The following is a 21,106-nucleotide window of genomic DNA, read 5'->3' as shown; positions in this document are numbered from 1 at the left end:
TCTCCCCCTCACCTCTCTCTCCCTCAGTCCTCCCCCTCATTCTCTCCCCTCACTCTCTCCCCCTCATTCTCTTCCCCTCACTCTCTCCCCCTCAGTCTCCCTCACTCTCTCTACCTCACTCTCTCACCCCTTCACCCACTCTCCCCCTCACGCTCCTCCCTCACTCTCCCCCCTCTCTCTCCCCCTCAATCTCCCCCACACTCTCTCCCCCTCACTCTCTCCCCCTCACCCTCTCCCTCACTCTCTCTCCCTCACTCTCTCTCCCCTTCACCCACTCTCCCCCTCACTCTCTCCCTCACTCTCCCCCCTCACTCTCTCCCCTGAACCCACTCTCCCCCTCACTCTCCCCGTCACTCTCTCCCCCTCACTCTCCCTCCCTCACTCTCTCTCCCTCACTCTCTCCCCCTCACTCTCTCTCCCTCACTCTCTCCCTCTCTCTCCCCTCACTCTCTCCCCCTCACTCTCTCTCCCTCAGTCTCCCCCTCACTCTCTCCCTCACTCTCTCCCCCTCACTCTCTCCCTCACTCTCTCTCCCTCACTCTCCCCCTCCACTCTCTCTCCCCCTCACTCTCCCCCCCTCACTCTCTCCCCCTCACTCTCTCCCTCACTCTCTCCCCCTCACTCTCCCCCCTCACTCTCTCCCTCACTCTCTCTCCCTCACTCTCTCTCCCTCACTCTCCCCCTCACTCTCTCTCCCTCACTCTCTCTCCCTCACTCTCTCCCTCACTCTCTCCCCCTCACTCTCCCCCTCACTCTCTCCTCACTCTCCCCCTCACTCTCTCCCTCACTCTCTCTCCCTCACTCTCTCCCCCTCACTCTCTCCCTCACTCTCTCCCCCTCACTCTCCCCCCTCACTCTCTCCCCCTCACTCTCCCCCTCACTCTCTCCCTCACTCTCTCTCCCTCACTCTCTCTCCCTCACTCTCCCCCTCACTCTCTCCCTCACTCTCTCTCCCTTACTCTCCCCCTCACTCACTCTCCCCCCACACGACAGCTGGGACCACGGTGACATCACGCAGGTGAGTAAGGGTCGGGGCCGAGGCTGCAAGTGCAGAGAAGGTGACGAGGGTGATGTTGCAGATAAATACTCCTGAGGGTTTGGCAGCAGACCTGAAATGCCCCAGGTGAGAATCTGCGAAATGGGATCGGGTCTCTGGACTGTGTCGTGGAATCAAATCCTTTACTTACGGCTATTTTAGTTCCGTCGTATTGTCTCATAGAACATCGCCACTTTTTCTTATTGATGGGCCTGGAAGAGACAAGGATTCAGAGTGAAACACTGGGTCCGGAGCAAACCGTGTCGTGTGTGTGTGTACAGTGACACACGGTGTAGTGTGTGTGTGTACAGTGACACACGGTGTAGTGTGTGTGTGTACAGTGATACACGTGTGTGTGTGTGTACAGTGTGATACACGGTGTAGTGTGTGTGTGTACAGTGACACACAGTGTAGTGTGTGTGTGTGTACAGTGTGATACACGGTGTAGTGTGTGTGTGTGTACAGTGTGACACACGGTGTAGTGTGTGTGTGTACAGTGACACACAGTGTAGTGTGTGTGTGTGTACAGTGATACACGGTGTAGTGTGTGTGTGTACAGTGTGACACACGATGTAGTGTGTATGTGTGTGCAGTGTGACACACGGTGTAGTGTGTGTGTGTGTACAGTGACACACGGTGTAGTGTGTGTGTGTGTGTACAGTGTGACACACGGTGTAGTGTGTGTGTGTGTACAGTGACACACAGTGTAGTGTGTGTGTCTGTATACAGTGTGATACACGGTGTAGTGTGTGTGTGTCCAGTGTGATACACAGTGTAGTGTGTGTGTGTGTATACAGTGTGATACACAGTGTAGTGTGTGTGTGTGTACATTGTGACACACGGTGTTGTGTGTGTGTACACCTTGTGTGTGTGTACAGTGTGACACACGGTGTAGTGAGTGTGTGTACAGTGTGACACAGTCATGTATTCAACCAGCATTGTAACTCATGTATAATCTGACCTAAGTTGTACACTGTGAGAACACTGACCACTAGGTGGTGAACTTGTCGGAGACACTCCTAACCTAGACCTTGAGATATAAAAGGGGAAGCTCCACCCACTTCCTGCACTTGAGTGCTATGAAATAAAGGACAGGTCACAGACTGACCTTCTCTCAAGCATAGGCCTCGTGTGCATTTATACTGTATAGTAAGGACGTATCAATGGCGACAAGAAACTGGGATTTAAACCACGCGAGCATGGCCACTCATAATAACAGGGGCAGTCAGGGACGATCGACTGGCAAGGGACCTTATGTTTCAAACAGCAGCTCATGTTGGAGGCATGGAGGCACACACTCAGCCGGAGTTTGCAGAGATGAGCAAAATACCTGCAGAAATTGCAGAAATGAACGCTGGGGGTAATCGCTGGAAGCTGAAATTCAGCGAGTTCATGTGGAGCACGTATACAGTTCATACACCAGGACGCCACCGATAATGATGAAAGTGCTCCTCAATGGCATCCCAGTATCAATGGAGCTAGACACGGGTGCCAGCCAGTCCCTGATGGGTATCAAACAGTTCAAAAAGTTCTGGGCGTCCAAGGCCAGGAGGCCAAAATTATCGGCGATTGATGCACAGCTACGGACTTACACAAAGCAGATCATTCCGGTACTAGGCAGTGCCACGGTAGTCGTAACCCACAAAGATTCGGAGAACAGGTTGCCACTCTGGGTTGTCCCGGGGGACGGTCCCGCACTACTGTGGAGGAGTTGGCTGGCTGTCATGAACTGGAAATGGGGCGTTGTCAATGCAATTTCCTCTGTGGAGCGAGTATCATGCTCACAGGTCCTGGACAAATTTGACGCATTATTTCAACCCGGCATTGGCACTTTCATGGGGACCAAGGTAGTGATTCACATAAACCGGGACACCAGGCCAGTACACCACAAGGCCAGAGCGGTGCCGTATGGGATGCGGGAAAAGATAGAAGGCGAATTGGACCGCCTGCTGAGGGAAGGCATCATCTCGCCAGTCGAATTCAGTGACTGGGCGAGCCCGATTGTGTCGGTGCTCAAGGCGGATGGGTCGGTCAGGATATGTGGTGATTACAAGGCCACCATCAATCGGGTGTCACTCCAAGACCAGTACCCGCTACCGAGAGCGGAGGACCTCTTTGCGACGCTATCTGGTGGCAAACTTTTTTCAAAATTGGACCTGACCTCAGCTTACATGACCCAGGAGCTGGCGAGTGAGTCGAAGAAGCTGACCACCATCACGACACACAAGGGGTTGTTTGAGTACAACAGATGTCCGTTCGGGATTCGCTCGGCCGCCGCGATCTTCCAACGAAATATGGAAATCCACCTCAAGTCGACGGTGGTTTTTCAGGACGACATCCTCATTACGGGTTATGATACTGAAGAAAACCTCCACAACCTGGAGGAGGTGCTACACAGACTAGACCAGGTAGGTCTGCGACTGAAAAAGGCGAAGTGTGTCTTCCTAGCTCCAGAGGTAGAATTCCTGGGGATGAGGGTAGCAGCAGACAGGATCAGCCCTACTGTGTCCAAGACGGAAGTAATCCGGAGAGCACCCAGACCCTGTAACACGACGGAGCTGCGTTCGTTCCTGGGGCTCCTGAACTATTTTGGTAACTTTCTTCCCAAATTGAGCATGCTGCTAGAGCCGCTACACGTGCTCCTACGCAAAGGTCGCGAATGGGTCTGGGGGGACAGCCAGGAAAGGGCTTTTGATAGAGCACGCAAATTGTTATGTTCCAACAATCTGTTAACACTATATGACCCATGTAAGAAACTTGTGTTAACGTGCGATGCGTTGTCCTATGGTGTCGGGTGTGTGTTGCAGCATGTCAATGCCAAGGGTCAGTTACAGCCGGTAGCTTATGCCTCCAGGAGTCTGTTCCAGGCAGAAAGGGGCGACGGGATGATAGAAAAGGAGGCGCTCGCATGTGTATATGCGGTAAAGAAAATGCACCAGTACCTGTTTGGCAGGAAATTTGAGCTGGAGACAGATCACAAACCCCTAACGTCCCTTTTGGCCGACAACAAGGCCATAAATGCAAATGCATCGGCCCGCATACAGAGGTGGGCACTCACGTTAGCCGCCTATGACTACACAATTCGGCACAGACCGGGCACTGAAAACTGCGCCGATGCACTCAGCAGGCTCCCACTAGCCACCACTGAGGGGGCTACCGAGCATGGTGCTGAGATGGTCATGGCTGTTGAAGCTTTCGGAAGCGAAGGCTCACCCATGACAGCCCGTCAGATTAAAGTCTGGTCAAATAGAGACCCGCTATTGTCTCTAGTCAAGAAATGTGTCTTGAATGGGGACTGGGCAGCCACGTATAGGGCATGCCCTGAGAAATTTAAACCATTTCACAGGCGCAAGGATGAACTCTCGATTCAGGCCAATTGCCTATTGTGGGGAAACCGCGTAGTCATGCCCCAGATGGGCAGAGAGATGTTCATCAGAGAACTCCACAATGGGCACCCGGGTATTGTCATGATGAAGGCAATTGCCAGGTCACACGTTTGGTGACCAGGGATAGACGCAGATCTGGAACTTTGTGTTCGCAGGTGCAACACGTGTGCCCAGCTGGGCAATACGCCCAGGGACGCCTCCCTTAGACCCTGGCCATGGCCCGCCAAGCCTTGGTCATGCATCCATGTGGACTACGCAGGTCCTTTCATGGAGAAAATGTTTTTGGTTGTAGTAGACGCCTACTCCAAATGGATCGAGTGTGACATTTTAAATTCAAGCACATCCTTTGCCACGGTAGAAAGTCTACGGGCAATGTTCGCCGCCCACGGTCTACCGGACATCTTGGTCAGCGACAATGGCCCGTGCTTCACAAGCACTGAATTCCAGGACTTCATGGCAGGCAATGGAATTAACCATGTTCGAACGGCACCATTCAAGCCGGCCTCAAACGGCCAGGCAGAACGAGCAGTGCAGATAATCAAACAGGGGATGCTCAGAATCCAAGGGGGTTCCCTACAAAGCCGCTTATCACGCCTCCTGTTGGCCAATAGATCCCGACCACACTCGTTCATAGAAACATAGAAAATAGGTGCAGGAGTAGGCCATTCGGCCCTTCTAGCCTGCACCGCCATTCAATGAGTTCATGGCTGAACAAGGGTTCCACCCGCAGAACTGCTAATTAAAAAGGATGCTCAAAACCCGGTTATCCCTTATACACCCCACTATGAAAGAAATTGTCAAGAGCAGGCGCCAGTCACAATATGACTACCATGACAGGAATGCGAGGGCGCGATGTATTGATGTAAATGATCCTGTTTTTGTCCTCAGCTACGCTGCAGGGCCCAAATGGCTCGCAGGCACTGTGATTGCCAAAGAGGGAAATAGGATTCTGGTAGTTAAACTTACCAATGGACAAATCTGCCGCAAACACGTGGATCAAACAAAAAGGAGGTTCAGCAACCCCATAGAAGAAGCAGAGGAAGAACACGATATAGAGTTTACTCCACCACAGGTGACCGAACACCGGAACCAAAGGGAGGAGAGCCCAGTCACTGTGGGCAGTCCGGACAGGCCTGAGGCACCGCAAACAGCAGACACTCAGGCCAGCGCCCAACAACCGGAGCCCCAACTCAGGCGCTCTACAAGGGAGCGTAAACCACCAGAGAGACTCAACCTGTGATCCCAATAAGACTTTGGGTGGGGAGGTGATGTCATGTATTCAACCAGCATTGTAACCCATGTATAAACTGACCTAAGTTGTACACCGTGAGAACACTGACCACAAGGTGGGAGACACTCCTAACCTGGACCTTCAGGTATAAAAGGGGAAGCTCCACCCACCTTCATCACTTGAGTGCTAAGGAATAAAGGACAGGTCACAGACTGACCTTCTCTCAAGTATGGGCCTCGTGTGCATTTATACTGTATAGTAAAGACGTATCACACACGGTGTAGTGTGTGTGTGTGTGTGTGTACAGTGACGCATGGTGTACTGTGTGTGTGTACAGTGTGACACAGGGTGTAGTGTGTGTGTACAGTGACGCATAGTGTACTGTATGTATGTGTACAGCATGACACACAGTTTAGTGTAATGTGTGTGTGTATAGTGTGACACGTGGTATCATGTGTGTGTGTGTATAGTGTGACACACAGTGTAGTATGTGTGTGTGTACAGTGTGACACGTGGTGTAGTGTGTGTGTGTGTACAGTGACACACGGTGTAGTGTGTGTGTGTACAGTGTGACACACAGTGTAGTGTGTGTGTGTATGGTGACACACGGTGTAGTGTGTGTGTGTACAGTGACACACGGTGTAGTGTATGTGTACAGTGTGACATGCGGTGTAGTGTGTGTGTGTGTACAGTGTGACACAGGGTGTAGTGTGTGTGTGTACAGTGTGACACGCGGTGTAGTGTGTGTGTGTGTACAGTGTGACACAGGGTGTAGTGTGTGTATGTACAGTGTGACACACGGTGCAGTGTGTGTGTGTATACAGTGTGACACATGGTGTAGTGTGTGTGTGTACAGTGTGACACACGGTGTAGTGTGTGTGTGTACAGTGTGACACAGGGTGTAGTGTGTGTGTGTACAGTGTGACACACGGTGCAGTGTGTGTGTGTACAGTGTGACACGCGGTGTAGTGTGTGTGTGTGTACAGTGTGACACAGGGTGTAGTGTGTGTATGTACAGTGTGACACACGGTGCAGTGTGTGTGTGTATACAGTGTGACACATGGTGTAGTGTGTGTGTGTACAGTGTGACACGCGGTGTAGTGTGTGTGTGTACAGTGTGACACAGGGTGTAGTGTGTGTGTGTACAGTGTGACACACGGTGCAGTGTGTGTGTGTATACAGTGTGACACATGGTGTAGTGTGTGTGTGTACAATGTGACACACGGTGTAGTGTGTGTGTGTACAGTGTGTCATGCGGTGTAGTATGTGTGTGTACAGTGTGACACAGGGTGTAGTGTGTGTGTGTGTACAGTGTGACACGCTGTGTAGTGCGTGTGTGTGTGGTGACACACGGTGTAGTGTGTGTGTGTACAGTGACACACGGTGTAGTGTGTGTGTGTAAAGTGTGACATGTGGTGTAGTGTGTGTGTGTGTGTACAGTGTGACACAGGGTGTAGTGTGCGTGTGTACAGTGTGACACGCAGTGTAGTGTGTGTGTGTGTATACAGTGTGACACACGGTGTAGTGTGTGTGTGTACAGTGACACACGGTGTAGTGTGTGTGTGTAAAGTGTGACATGTGGTGTAGTGTGTGTGTGTGTGTACAGTGTGACACAGGGTGTAGTGTGTGTGTGTACAGTGTGACACGCAGTGTAGTGTGTGTGTGTGTATATAGTGTGACACACGGTGTAGTGTGTGTGTGTACAGTGTGACACACGGTGTAGTGTGTGTGTGTACAGTGTGACACGCGGTGTAGTGTGTATGTGTACAGTGTGACACGCGGTGTAGTGTGTGTGTGTACAGTGTGACACACAGTGTAGTGTGTGTGTGTACAGTAGGACACGTGGTGTAGTGTGTGTGTACAGTGTGACACACGGTGTAGTGTGTGTGTGTACAGTGTGACACACGGTGTAGTGTGTGTGTGTACAGTGTGACACACGGTGTAGTGTGTGTGTGTACAGTGTGACACGCGGTGTAGTGTGTATGTGTACAGTGTGACACACGGTGTAGTGTGTGTGTGTACAGTGTGACACGCGGTGTGGAGTCAATGGGTCATAGTCACCCCTTCCCTCGCCCTGCCGTCTGGATTTCTGCGCCAGAATGTAACGCCTGTTCTGACCGAGCTGTGAATTGAGGCGTTTAATATAAAGAACAGTTACCACCAGCCGTGGATGGTCCAGTATTGATGGTGACATGCCTTGCAATTCCAGTGATTCATCTGGAAGAAGAAAATGACAAGAATCAGAGACATTTACAGCACGAAGGGGACATTTCGGCCCATCGTGTCCGCTCCGGCCGACCAAGAGCTACCCAGCCTAATCCCACTTTCCAGCTCTCGGTCCGTAGCCCTGTGGGTTACAGCACTTCAGGAGCACATCCAGGTACTGTTTAAATGTGGTGAGGGTTTCTGCCTCTACCACCCTTTCAGGCCGTGAGTTCCAGACCCCCACCACCCTCTGGGTGAAGTTATTTCCCCTCAAATCCCTCTAAACCTCCCCCCAAATACTTTAAATCTATGTCCCCTGGTTGTTGACCCCTCTGCCAAGGGAAACAGGTCCTTCCTATCCACTCTATCCAGGCCCCTCATCATTTTATACTCCTCAATCAGGTCTCCCCTCAGCCTCCTCTGTTCCAAGGAAAAGAACCCCAGCCTTTCCAATCTGTCCTCATAGCTAAAATTCTCCAGTCCCGGCAACATCCTCGTAAATCTCCTCTGTACCCTCTCCAGTGCAATCACGTCCTTCCTGTAATGTGGTGACCAGAACTGCACGCAGTACTCCAGCTGTGGCCTAGCCAATGTTTTATACAGTTCAAGCATAACCTCCCTGCTCTTGTATTCTTTGCCTTGGCTAATAAAGGCAAGTATTCCGTATGCCTTCTTAACCACCTTATTGATTTAGATGAGGGGATTAAATATAGTATCTCCAAATTTGCGGATGACACTAAGTTGGGTGGCAGTGTGAGCTGCGAGGAGGATGCTGTGAGGCTGCAGAGCGACTTGGATAGGTTAGGTGAGTGGGCAAATGCATGGCAGATGAAGTATAATGTGGATAAATGTGAGGTTATCCACTTTGGTGGTAAAAACAGAGAGACAGACTATTATCTGAATGGTGACAGATTAGGAAAAGGGGAGGTGCAAAGAGACCTGGGTGTCATGGTACATCAGTCATTGAAGGTTGGCATGCAGGTACAGCAGGTGGTTAAGAAAGCAAATGGTATGTTGGCCTTCATAGCGAGGGGATTTGAGTACAGGGGCAGGGAGGTGTTGCTGCAGTTGTACAGGGCATTGGTGAGGCCTCACCTGGAGTATTGTGTACAGTTTTGGTCTCCTAACCTGAGGAAGGACATTCTTGCTATTGAGGGAGTGCAGCGAAGGTTCACCAGACTGATTCCCGGGATGGCGGGACTGACCTATCAAGAAAGACTGGATCAACTGGGCTTGTATTCACTGGAGTTCAGAAGAATGAGAGGGGACCTCATAGAAACATTTAAAATTCTGACGGGGTTAGACAGGTTCGATGCAGGAAGAATGTTCCCAATGTTGGGGAAGTCCAGAACCAGAGGTCACAGTCTAAGGATAAGGGGTAAGCCATTTAGGACCGAGATGCGGAGGAACTTCTTCACCCAGAGAGTGGTGAACCTGTGGAATTCTCTACCACAGAAAGTTGTTGAGGCCAATTCACTAAATATATTCAAAAAGGAGTTAGATGAGGTCCTTACTACTAGGGGGATCAAGGGGTATGGAGAGAAAGCAGGAATGGGGTACTGAAGTTGAATGTTCAGCCATGAACTCATTGAATGGCGATGCAGGCTAGAAGGGCCGAATGGCCTACTCCTGCACCTATTTTCTATGTTTCTATGTTTCTATGTTATCTACCTGGCCTGCTACCTTCAGGGATCTGTGAACATGCACTCCAAGGTCGCTTTGTTCCTCTACAATTCTCAGTGTCCTACCATTTAATGTATATTCCCGTGCCTTGTTAGCCCTCCCCACATGCATTACCTCACACTTCTCCGGATTGAATTCCATTTGCCACTGTTCTGCCCACCTGACCAGTTCATTGATATCTACAGCTTTCTTCTTCATTATCAACCTCACGGCCGAGTTTTGTATCATCTGCAAACTTCTTCATCATACCTTCTATATTCAAGTCTAAATCATTGATATATACCACAAAAAGTAAGAGACCCAATACTAAGCCCTGCAGAACCCCACTGGAAACATCCTTCCAGTCACACAAACATCCATCGACCATTACCCTTTGTTTCCTACCCCTGAGCCAATTTTGGATCCAACTTGCCACTTTGCCCTGGATCCCATGGGCTTTAACCTTCGTGACCAGTCTGCCATGTGGGACCTTATCAAAAGCTTTGCTAAAGTCCATATACACTACATCATACGCACTGCCCTCATGAACCCTCCTAGTTACCTGCTTGAAAATTCAATCAAGTTAGTCAGACACGACCTTCCCATAACAAATCCGTGCTGACTGTCCTTGATTAATCCTTGTCTTTCTAAATGAAGATTTATCCTGTCCTTCAGGATTTTTTCCAATAATTTTCCCACCACTGAGGCTAGGCTGACTGGCCTGTAATTACTCGGTCTATCCCTTTCTCCCTTTTTAAACAAAGTTACATTAGCAGTCCTCCAGTCCTCCGGCACCACACCAGTAGCCAGAGAGAATTAGAAAATGATAGTCAGAGCCTCTGCTATTTCCTCTTTTGCTTCTCTTAATAGACTGGGACACATTTCATCCGGGCCTAGGGGATTTATCCACTTTCAAAGCCGCTAAGCCCCTTAATACTTCCTCTTCTCACTATGTTTATTTCATCTAATATTTCACATTTCTCCTCCCTCATTGCAAAGTTTGCATTGTCGCTCTCTTTCATCAAAACAGAAGCAAAGTATTCATTAAGAATCAAACCCATGTCTTCTGCCTCCACACAGATTACCTTTATGGTCTCTAATAGGCCCGACTCTTTCTTTAGTTATCCTCTTGTTCTTAATGTGTTGATAAAACATCTTTGGGGTTTCCATGATTTCACCTGCCAACATTCTCGCATGCTTGCACTTTGCTTTCCTGATATCCTTTTTAATTTCATCCTTGCATTTTCTGTATCTGCAATATAGATTTCTCGGTATCTGTCATAAGCCTCCCTTTTAACTTTATCTAACCCTGTATGTCCCGAGACATCCCGGCTGCTCTAGATTTGTTAGTCCCACCCTTTTTTTTAAGGGCACATACTTGCTCTGAACACTCAGAATCTCCTCCTTGAATGCCTCCCACTGCTCTGATACTGATTTACCCACAACTAGCAGTTTCCAGTCCACTTTGGCAAAATCACCTCTTAGCTTGATAAAATTGGCTTTCCCCCAAATGAGAAACTTTATTCCAGGTCTATCCTTGTCCTTTACCACAACTATTCTAAACCTGACTGAAGCACCAATCACTGAAGAGAATATGATCAACATCAGGTCGGGTGCAGACTTGGGGTCTGGGACCACCCCACCCACCCAGGGACAGACAGTGGGGTCTGGGACCCCCCCACACCAGGGACAGACAGTGGGGTCTGGGACCCCCCCACACCAGGGACAGACAGTGGGGTCTGGGACCCCCCCACACCAGGTACAGACAGTGGGGTCTGGGACCCCCCCACACCAGGGACAGACAGTGGGGTCTGAGACCACCCCACCCACCAGGGACAGACAGTGGGGTCTGAGACCACCCCACCCACCCAGGGACAGACTGTGGGGTCTGAGACCACCCCACCCACCAGGGACAGACAGTGGGGTCTGGGACCACCCCACCCACCAGGGACAGACTGTGGGGTCTGGGACCACCCCCCACACCAGGGACAGACTGTGGGGTCTGGGACTACCCCACCCATCAGGGACAGACTGTGGGGTCTGGGACTACCCCACCCACCAGGGACAGACTGTGGGTCTGGGACCACCCCACCCACCCAGGGACAGAATGTGGGTCTGAGACCACCCCACCCACCAGGGACAGACTGTGGGGTCTGGAACCACCCCACCCCCACACCAGGGACAGACTGTGGTTTCTAGGACCACCCCACCCACCAGGGACAGACTGTGGAGTCTGGGACCCCCCCACCCACCAGGGACAGACTGTGGGGTCAGGGACCACCCCACCCACCCAGGGACAGACTGTGGGGTCAGGGACCACCCCACCCACCAGGGACAGACTGTGGAGTCTGGGACCCCCCCACCCACCAGGGACAGACTGTGGGGTCAGGGACCACCCCACACACCCAGGGACAGACAGTGGGGTCAGGGACCACCCCACCCACCCAGGGACAGACTGTGGGGTCTGGGACCCCCCCTCCCACCCAGGGACAGACTGTGGTGGGTGGTTCCTGAGACAGTGAGCATGCTCTGTCATTGCCTGATCAGAGTAAAGCCCAGTGATTAGATTACACTATATCAGACTATAACCCAGTGATTAGATTACACTATATCAGACTATAACCCAGTGATTAGATTACACTATATCAGACTATATCCCAGTGATTAGATTACACTATATCAGACTATATCCCAGTGATTAGATTACACTATATCAGACTATAACCCAGTGATTAGATTACACTATATCAGACTATATCCCAGTGATTAGATTACACTATATCAGACTATAACCCAGTGATTAGATTACACTATATCAGACTATAACCCAGTGATTAGATTACACTATATCAGACTATATCCCTGTGATTAGATTACACTATATCAGACTATATCCCAGTGATTAGATTACACTATATCAGACTATAACCCAGTGATTAGATTACACTATATCAGACTATATCCCAGTGATTAGATTACACTATATCAGACTATAAGCCAGTGATTAGATTACACTATATCAGACTATAACCCAGTGATTAGATTACACTATATCAGACTATATCCCAGTGATTAGATTACACTATATCAGACTATATCCCAGTGATTAGATTACACTATATCAGACTATATCCCAGTGATTAGATTACACTATATCAGACTATAACCTAGTGATTAGATTACACTATATCAGACTATAACCCAGTGATTAGATTACACTATATCAGACTATAACCCAGTGATTAGATTACACTATATCAGACTATATCCCAGTGATTAGATTACACTATATCAGACTATATCCCAGTGATTAGATTACACTATATCAGACTATAACCCAGTGATTAGATTACACTATATCAGACTATATCCCAGTGATTAGATTACACTATATCAGACTATATCCCAGTGATTAGATTACACTATATCAGACTATAACCCAGTGAATAGATTACACTATATCAGACTATAACCCAGTGATTAGATTACACTATATCAGACTATAACCCAGTGATTAGATTACAATATATCAGACTATAACCCAGTGATTAGATTACACTATATCAGACTATAACCCAGTGATTAGATTACACTATATCAGACTATATCCCAGTGATTAGATTACACTATATCAGACTATAACCCAGTGATTAGATTACACTATATCAGACTATATCCCAGTGATTAGATTACACTATATCAGACTATAACCCAGTGATTAGATTACACTATATCAGACTATAACCCAGTGATTAGATGACACTATATCAGACTATAACCCAGTGAGTAGATTACACTATGTCAGACTATATCCCAGTGATTAGATTACACTATATCAGACTATAACCCAGTGATTAGATTACACTATATCAGACTATAACCCAGTGATTAGATTACACTATATCAGACTATATCCCAGTGATTAGATTACACTATATCAGACTATAACCCAGTGATTAGATTACACTATATCAGACTATAACCCAGTGATTAGATTACACTATATCAGACTATAACCCAGTGATTAGATTACACTCTATCAGACTATAACCCAGTGATTAGATTACACTATATCAGACTATAACCCAGTGATTAGATTACACTATATCAGACTATAACCCAGTGATTAGATTACACTATATCAGACTATAACCCAGTGATTAGATTACACTCTATCAGACTATAACCCAGTGATTAGATTACACTATATCAGACTATAACCCAGTGATTAGATTACACTATATCAGACTATAACCCAGTGATTAGATTACACTATATCAGACTATAACCCAGTGATTAGATTACACTATATCAGACTATAACCCAGTGATTAGATTACACTCTATCAGACTATATCCCAGTGATTAGATTACACTATATCAGACTATAACCCAGTGATTAGATTACACTATATCAGACTATAACCCAGTGATTAGATTACACTATATCAGACTATAACCCAGTGATTAGATTACACTATATCAGACTATAACCCAGTGATTAGATTATACTATATCAGACGATAACCCAGTGATTAGATTACACTATATCAGACTATAACCCAGTGATTAGATTACACTATATCAGAATATATCCCAGTGATTAGATTACACTATATCAGGCTATAACCCAGTGATTAGATTACACTATATCAGACTATAACCCAGTGATTAGATTACACTATATCAGACTATATCCCAGTGATTAGATTACACTATATCAGACTATAACCCAGTGATTAGATGACACTATATCAGACTATATCCCAGTGATTAGATTACAGTATATCAGACTATAACCCAGTGATTAGATTACACTATATCAGACTATATCCCAGTGATTAGATTACACTATATCAGACTATAACCCAGTGATTAGATTGCACTATATCAGACTATAACCCAGTGATTAGATTACACTATATCAGACTATAACCCAGTGATTAGATTACACTATATCAGACTATATCCCAGTGATTAGATTACACTATATCAGACTATATCCCAGTGATTAGATTACACTATATCAGGCTATAACCCAGTGATTAGATTACACTATATCAGACTATAACCCAGTGATTAGATTACACTATATCAGACTATATCCCAGTGATTAGATTACACTATATCAGGCTATAACCCAGTGATTAGATTACACTATATCAGACTATAACCCAGTGATTAGATTACACTATATCAGACTATATCTCAGTGATTAGATTACACTATATCAGACTATAACCCAGTGATTAGATGACACTATATCAGACTATATCCCAGTGATTAGATTACACTATATCAGACTATATCCCAGTGATTAGATTACACTATATCAGACTATAACCCAGTGATTAGAATACACTATATCAGACTATATCCCAGTGATTAGATTACACTATATCAGACTATATCCCAGTGATTAGATTACACTATATCAGACTATAACCCAGTGATTAGATTACACTATATCAGACTATAACCCAGTGATTAGATTACACTATATCAGACTATAACCCAGTGATTAGAATACACTATATCAGACTATATCCCAGTGATTAGATTACACTATATCAGACTATATCCCGGTGATTAGATTACACTATATCAGACTATAACCCGGTGATTAGATTACACTATATCAGACTATATCCCAGTGATTAGATTACACTATATCAGACTATATCCCAGTGATTAGATTACACTATATCAGACTATAACCCAGTGATTAGATTACACTATATCAGACTATAACCCGGTGATTAGATTACACTATATCAGACTATAACCCAGTGATTAGATTACACTATATCAGACTATAACCCAGTGATTAGATTACACTATATCCGACTATAACCCAGTGATTAGATTACACTATATCAGACTATAACCCAGTGATTAGATTACACTATATCAGACTATAACCCAGTGAATAGATTACACTATATCAGACTATAACCCAGTGAATAGATTACACTATATCAGACTATAACCCAGTGATTGGTTACACTATATCAGACTATAACCCAGTGATTAGATTACAATATATCAGACTATAACCCAGTGAATAGATTACACTATATCAGACTATAACCCAGTGATTAGATTACACTATATCAGACTATAACCCAGTGATTAGATTACACTATATCAGACTATAACCCAGTGATTAGATTACACAATATCAGACTATAACCCAGTGATTAGATTACACTATATCAGACTATATCCCAGTGATTAGATTACACTATATCAGGCTATAACCCAGTGATTAGATTACACTATATCAGACTATAACCCAGTGATTAGATTACACTATATCAGACTATATCTCAGTGATTAGATTACACTATATCAGACTATAACCCAGTGATTAGATGACACTATATCAGACTATATCCCAGTGATTAGATTACACTATATCAGACTATATCCCAGTGATTAGATTACACTATATCAGACTATAACCCAGTGATTAGAATACACTATATCAGACTATATCCCAGTGATTAGATTACACTATATCAGACTATATCCCAGTGATTAGATTACACTATATCAGACTATAACCCAGTGATTAGATTACACTATATCAGACTATAACCCAGTGATTAGATTACACTATATCAGACTATAACCCAGTGATTAGAATACACTATATCAGACTATATCCCAGTGATTAGATTACACTATATCAGACTATATCCCGGTGATTAGATTACACTATATCAGACTATAACCCGGTGATTAGATTACACTATATCAGACTATATCCCAGTGATTAGATTACACTATATCAGACTATATCCCAGTGATTAGATTACACTATATCAGACTATAACCCAGTGATTAGATTACACTATATCAGACTATAACCCGGTGATTAGATTACACTATATCAGACTATAACCCAGTGATTAGATTACACTATATCAGACTATAACCCAGTGATTAGATTACACTATATCCGACTATAACCCAGTGATTAGATTACACTATATCAGACTATAACCCAGTGATTAGATTACACTATATCAGACTATAACCCAGTGAATAGATTACACTATATCAGACTATAACCCAGTGAATAGATTACACTATATCAGACTATAACCCAGTGATTGGTTACACTATATCAGACTATAACCCAGTGATTAGATTACAATATATCAGACTATAACCCAGTGAATAGATTACACTATATCAGACTATAACCCAGTGATTAGATTACACTATATCAGACTATAACCCAGTGATTAGATTACACTATATCAGACTATAACCCAGTGATTAGATTACACAATATCAGACTATAACCCAGTGATTAGATTACACTATATCAGACTATAACCCAGTGATTAGATTACACTATATCAGACTATAACCCAGTGATTAGATTACACTATATCAGACTATAACCCAGTGATTAGATTACACTATATCAGACTATAACCCAGTGATTAGATTACACTATATCAGACTATAACCCAGTGATTAGATTACACTATATCAGACTATATCCCAGTGATTAGATTACACTATATCAGACTATATCCCAGTGATTAGATTACACTATATCAGACTATATCCCAGTGATTAGATTACACTATATCAGACTATAACCCAGTGATTAGATTACACTATATCAGACTATAACCCAGTGATTAGATTACACTATATCAGACTATATCCCAGTGATTAGATTACAATATATCAGACTATATCCCAGTGATTAGATTACACTATATCAGACTATATCCCAGTGATTAGATTACACTATATCAGACTATATCCCAGTGATTAGATTACACTATATCAGACCGCAACCGAGACTCCAGGATGGTATGTTACCTCCCTGGTGCAAGGGTCAAGGATGTCTCGGAGCGGGTGCAGGACATTCTAAAAAGGGAGGGAGAACAGCCAGTTGTCGTGGTGCACGTTGGTACCAATGACATAGGTAAAAAAAGGGATGAGTTCCTACGAAATGAATTTAAGGAGCTAGGAGCTAAATTAAAAAGTAGGACCTCAAAAGTAGTAATCTCGGGATTGCTACCAGTGCCACGTGCTAGTCAGAGTAGGAATCGCAGGATAGCTCAGATGAATACGTGGCTTGAGCAATGGTGCAGCAGGGAGGGATTCAAATTCCTGGGGCATTGGAACCGGTTCTGGGGGAGGTGGGACCAGTACAATCCGGACGGTCTGCACCTGGGCAGAATCGGAACCAATGTCCTCGGGGGAGTGTTTGCTAGTGCTGTTGGGGAGGAGTTAAACTAATATGGCAGGGGGATGGGAACCAATGCAGGGAGATAGAGGGAAACAAAAAGGAGGCAAAAACAAAAGACAGAAAGGAGATGAGGAAAAGTGGAGGGCAGAGAAACCCAAGGCAAAGAACAAAAAGGCCCATTGTACAGCAAAATTCTAAAAGGACAGAGGGTGTTAAAAAAACAAGCCGAAAGGCTTTGTGTCTTAATGCAAGGAGTATCCGCAATAAGGTGGATGAATTAACTGTGCAAATAGATGTTAACAAATATGATGTGATTGGGATTACGGAGACGTGGCTCCAGGATGAGCAGGGCTGGGAACTCAACATCCAGGGGTATTCAACATTCAGGAAGGATAGAATAAAAGGAAAAGGAGGTGGGGTAGCATTGCTGGTTAAGGAGGAGATTAAGGCAATAGTTAGGAAGGACATTAGCTTGGATGATGTGGAATCTATATGGGTAGAGCTGCAGAACACCAAAGGGCAAAAAACGTTAGTGGGAGTTGTGTACAGACCTCCAAACAGTAGTAGTGATGTTGGGGAGGGCATCAAACAGGAAATTAGGGGTGCGTGCAATAAAGGTGCAGCAGTTATAATGGGTGACTTTAATATGCACATAGATTGGGCTAACCAAACTGGAAGCAATACGGTGGAGGAGGATTTTCTGGAGTGCATAAGGGATGGTTTTTTAGACCAATATGTCGAGGAACCAACTAGGGGGGAGGCCATCTTAGACTGGGTGTTATGTAATGAGAAAGGATTAATTAGCAATCTCGTTGTGCGAGGCCCCTTGGGGAAGAGTGACCATAATATGGTGGAATTCTGCATTAGGATGGAGAATGAAACAGTTAATTCAGAGACCATGGTCCAGAACTTAAAGAAGGCTAACTTTGAAGGTATGAGGCGTGAATTGGCTGAGATGGATTGGCGAATGATACTTAAGGGGTTGACTGTGGATGGGCAATGGCAGACATTTAGAGACCGCATGGATGAACTACAACAATTGTACATTCCTGTCTGGCATAGAAATAAAAAAGGGAAGGTGGCTCAACCGTGGCTATCAAGGGAAATCAGGGATAGTATTAAAGCCAAGGAAGTGGCATACAAATTGGCCAGAAATAGCAGCGAACCTGGGGACTGGGAGAAATTTAGAACTCAGCAGAGGAGGACAAAGGGTTTGATTAGGGCAGGGAAAATGGAGTATGAGAAGAAGCTTGCAGGGAACATTAAGACGGATTGCAAAAGTTTCTATAGATATGTAAAGAGAAAAAGGTTAGTAAAGACAAACGTAGGTCCCCTGCAGTCAGAATCAGGGGAAGTCATAACGGGGAACAAAGAAATGGCGGACCAATTGAACAAGTACTTTGGTTCGGTATTCACGAAGGAGGACACGAACAACCTTCCGGTTATAAAAGGGGTCGGGGGGTCTAGTAAGGAGGAGGAACTGAGGGAGATCCTTATTAGCCGGGAAATTGTGTTGGGGAAATTGATGGGATTGAAGGCCGATAAATCCCCAGGGCCTGATGGACTGCATCCCAGAGTACTTAAGGAGGTGGCCTTGGAAATAGTGGATGCGTTGACAGTCATTTTCCAACATTCCATTGACTCTGGATCAGTTCCTATGGAGTGGAGGGTAGCCAATGTAACCCCACTTTTTAAAAAAGGAGGGAGAGAGAAAACAGGGAATTATAGACCGGTCAGCCTGACATCGGTAGTGGGTAAAATGATGGAATCAATTATTAAGGATGTCATAGCAGTGCATTTGGAAAGAGGTGACATGATAGGTCCAAGTCAGCATGGATTTGTGAAAGGGAAATCATGCTTGACAAATCTTCTGGAATTTTTTGAGGATGTTTCCAGTAGAGTGGATAAGGGAGAACCAGTTGATGTGGTATATTTGGACTTTCAGAAGGCGTTCGACAAGGTCCCACACAAGAGATTAATGTGCAAAGTTAGAGCACATGGGATTGGGGGTAGTGTACTGACATGGATTGAGAACTGGTTGTCAGACAGGAAGCAAAGAGTAGGAGTAAATGGGTACTTTTCAGAATGGCAGGCAGTGACTAGTGGGGTACCGCAAGGTTCTGTGCTGGGGCCCCAGCTGTTTACACTGTACATTAATGATTTAGATGAGGGGATTAAATGTAGTATCTCCAAATTTGCGGATGACACTAAGTTGGGTGGCAGTGTGAGCTGCGAGGAGGATGCTGTGAGGCTGCAGAGCGACTTGGATAGGTTAGGTGAGTGGGCAAATGCATGGCAGATGAAGTATAATGTGGATAAATGTGAGGTTATCCACTTTGGTGGTAAAAACAGAGAGACAGACTATTATCTGAATGGTGACAGATTAGGAAAAGGGGAGGTGCAAAGATACCTGGGTGTCATGGTACATCAGTCATTGAAGGTTGGCATGCAGGTGCAGCAGGCGGTTAAGAAAGCAAATGGCATGTTGGCCTTCATAGCAAGGGGATTTGAGTACAGGGGCAGGGAGGTGTTGCTACAGTTGTACAGGGCATTGGTGAGGCCACACCTGGAGTATTGTGTACAGTTTTGGTCTCCTAACCTGAGGAAGGACATTCTTGCTATTGAGGGAGTGCAGCGAAGGTTCACCAGACTGATTCCCGGGATGGCGGGACTGACCTATCAAGAAAGACTGGATCAACTGGGCTTGTATTCACTGGAGTTCAGAAGAATGAGAGGGGACCTCATAGAAACATATAAAATTCTGACGGGGTTAGACAGGTGAGATGCAGGAAGAATGTTCCCAATGTTGGGGAAGTCCAGAACCAGGGGTCACAGTCTAAGGATAAGGGGTAAGCCATTTAGGACCGAGATGCGGAGGAACTTCTTCACCCAGAGAGTGGTGAACCTGTGGAATTCTCAACCACAGAAAGTTGTTGAGGCCAATTCACTAAATATATTCAAAAAGGAGTTAGATGAGGTCCTTACTGCTAGGGGGATCAAGGGGTATGGCGAGAAAGCAGGAATGGGGTACTGAAGTTGAATGTTCAGACATGAACTCATTGAATGGCGGTGCAGGCTAGAAGGGCCGAATGGCCTACTCCTGCACCTATTTTCTATGTTTCTATGTTTCTATGTTTCTATAACCCAGTGATTAGATTACACTCTATCAGACTATAACCCAGTGATTAGATTACACTATATCAGACTATAACCCAGTGATTAGATTACACTATATCAGACTATAACCCAGTGATTAGATTACACTATATCAGACTATAACCCAGTGATTAGATTACACTATATCAGACTATAACCCAGTGATTAGATTACACTCTATCAGACTATATCCCAGTGATTAGATTACAC

The 21,106-nt window shown here is 45.5% G+C and overlaps 1 protein-coding gene across 1 annotated transcript in view; it reads right to left on the bottom strand.

Moving 5' to 3' along the window:
• Positions 1-10,708, bottom strand: part of LOC139247673 (sperm flagellar protein 2-like) — a gene marked incomplete at its 3' end in the record, with an annotated part of 216,366 nt that extends 205,658 nt beyond the window's left edge. The window contains 2 exon segments of the mRNA XM_070871758.1: positions 7,812-7,870; positions 10,606-10,708. Coding sequence (XP_070727859.1) covers positions 7,812-7,870; positions 10,606-10,708 — 162 coding nt within the window.
• Positions 10,709-21,106: the final 10,398 nt, after the last annotated feature.

This window comes from Pristiophorus japonicus, unplaced genomic scaffold (genome assembly GCF_044704955.1).
Source record: "Pristiophorus japonicus isolate sPriJap1 unplaced genomic scaffold, sPriJap1.hap1 HAP1_SCAFFOLD_280, whole genome shotgun sequence".
In the NCBI taxonomy this organism is placed as follows: domain Eukaryota; kingdom Metazoa; phylum Chordata; class Chondrichthyes; family Pristiophoridae; genus Pristiophorus; species Pristiophorus japonicus.
Note: the sequence above shows the minus strand (reverse complement) of the source record. Positions and strands in the feature narration are given on the sequence as shown.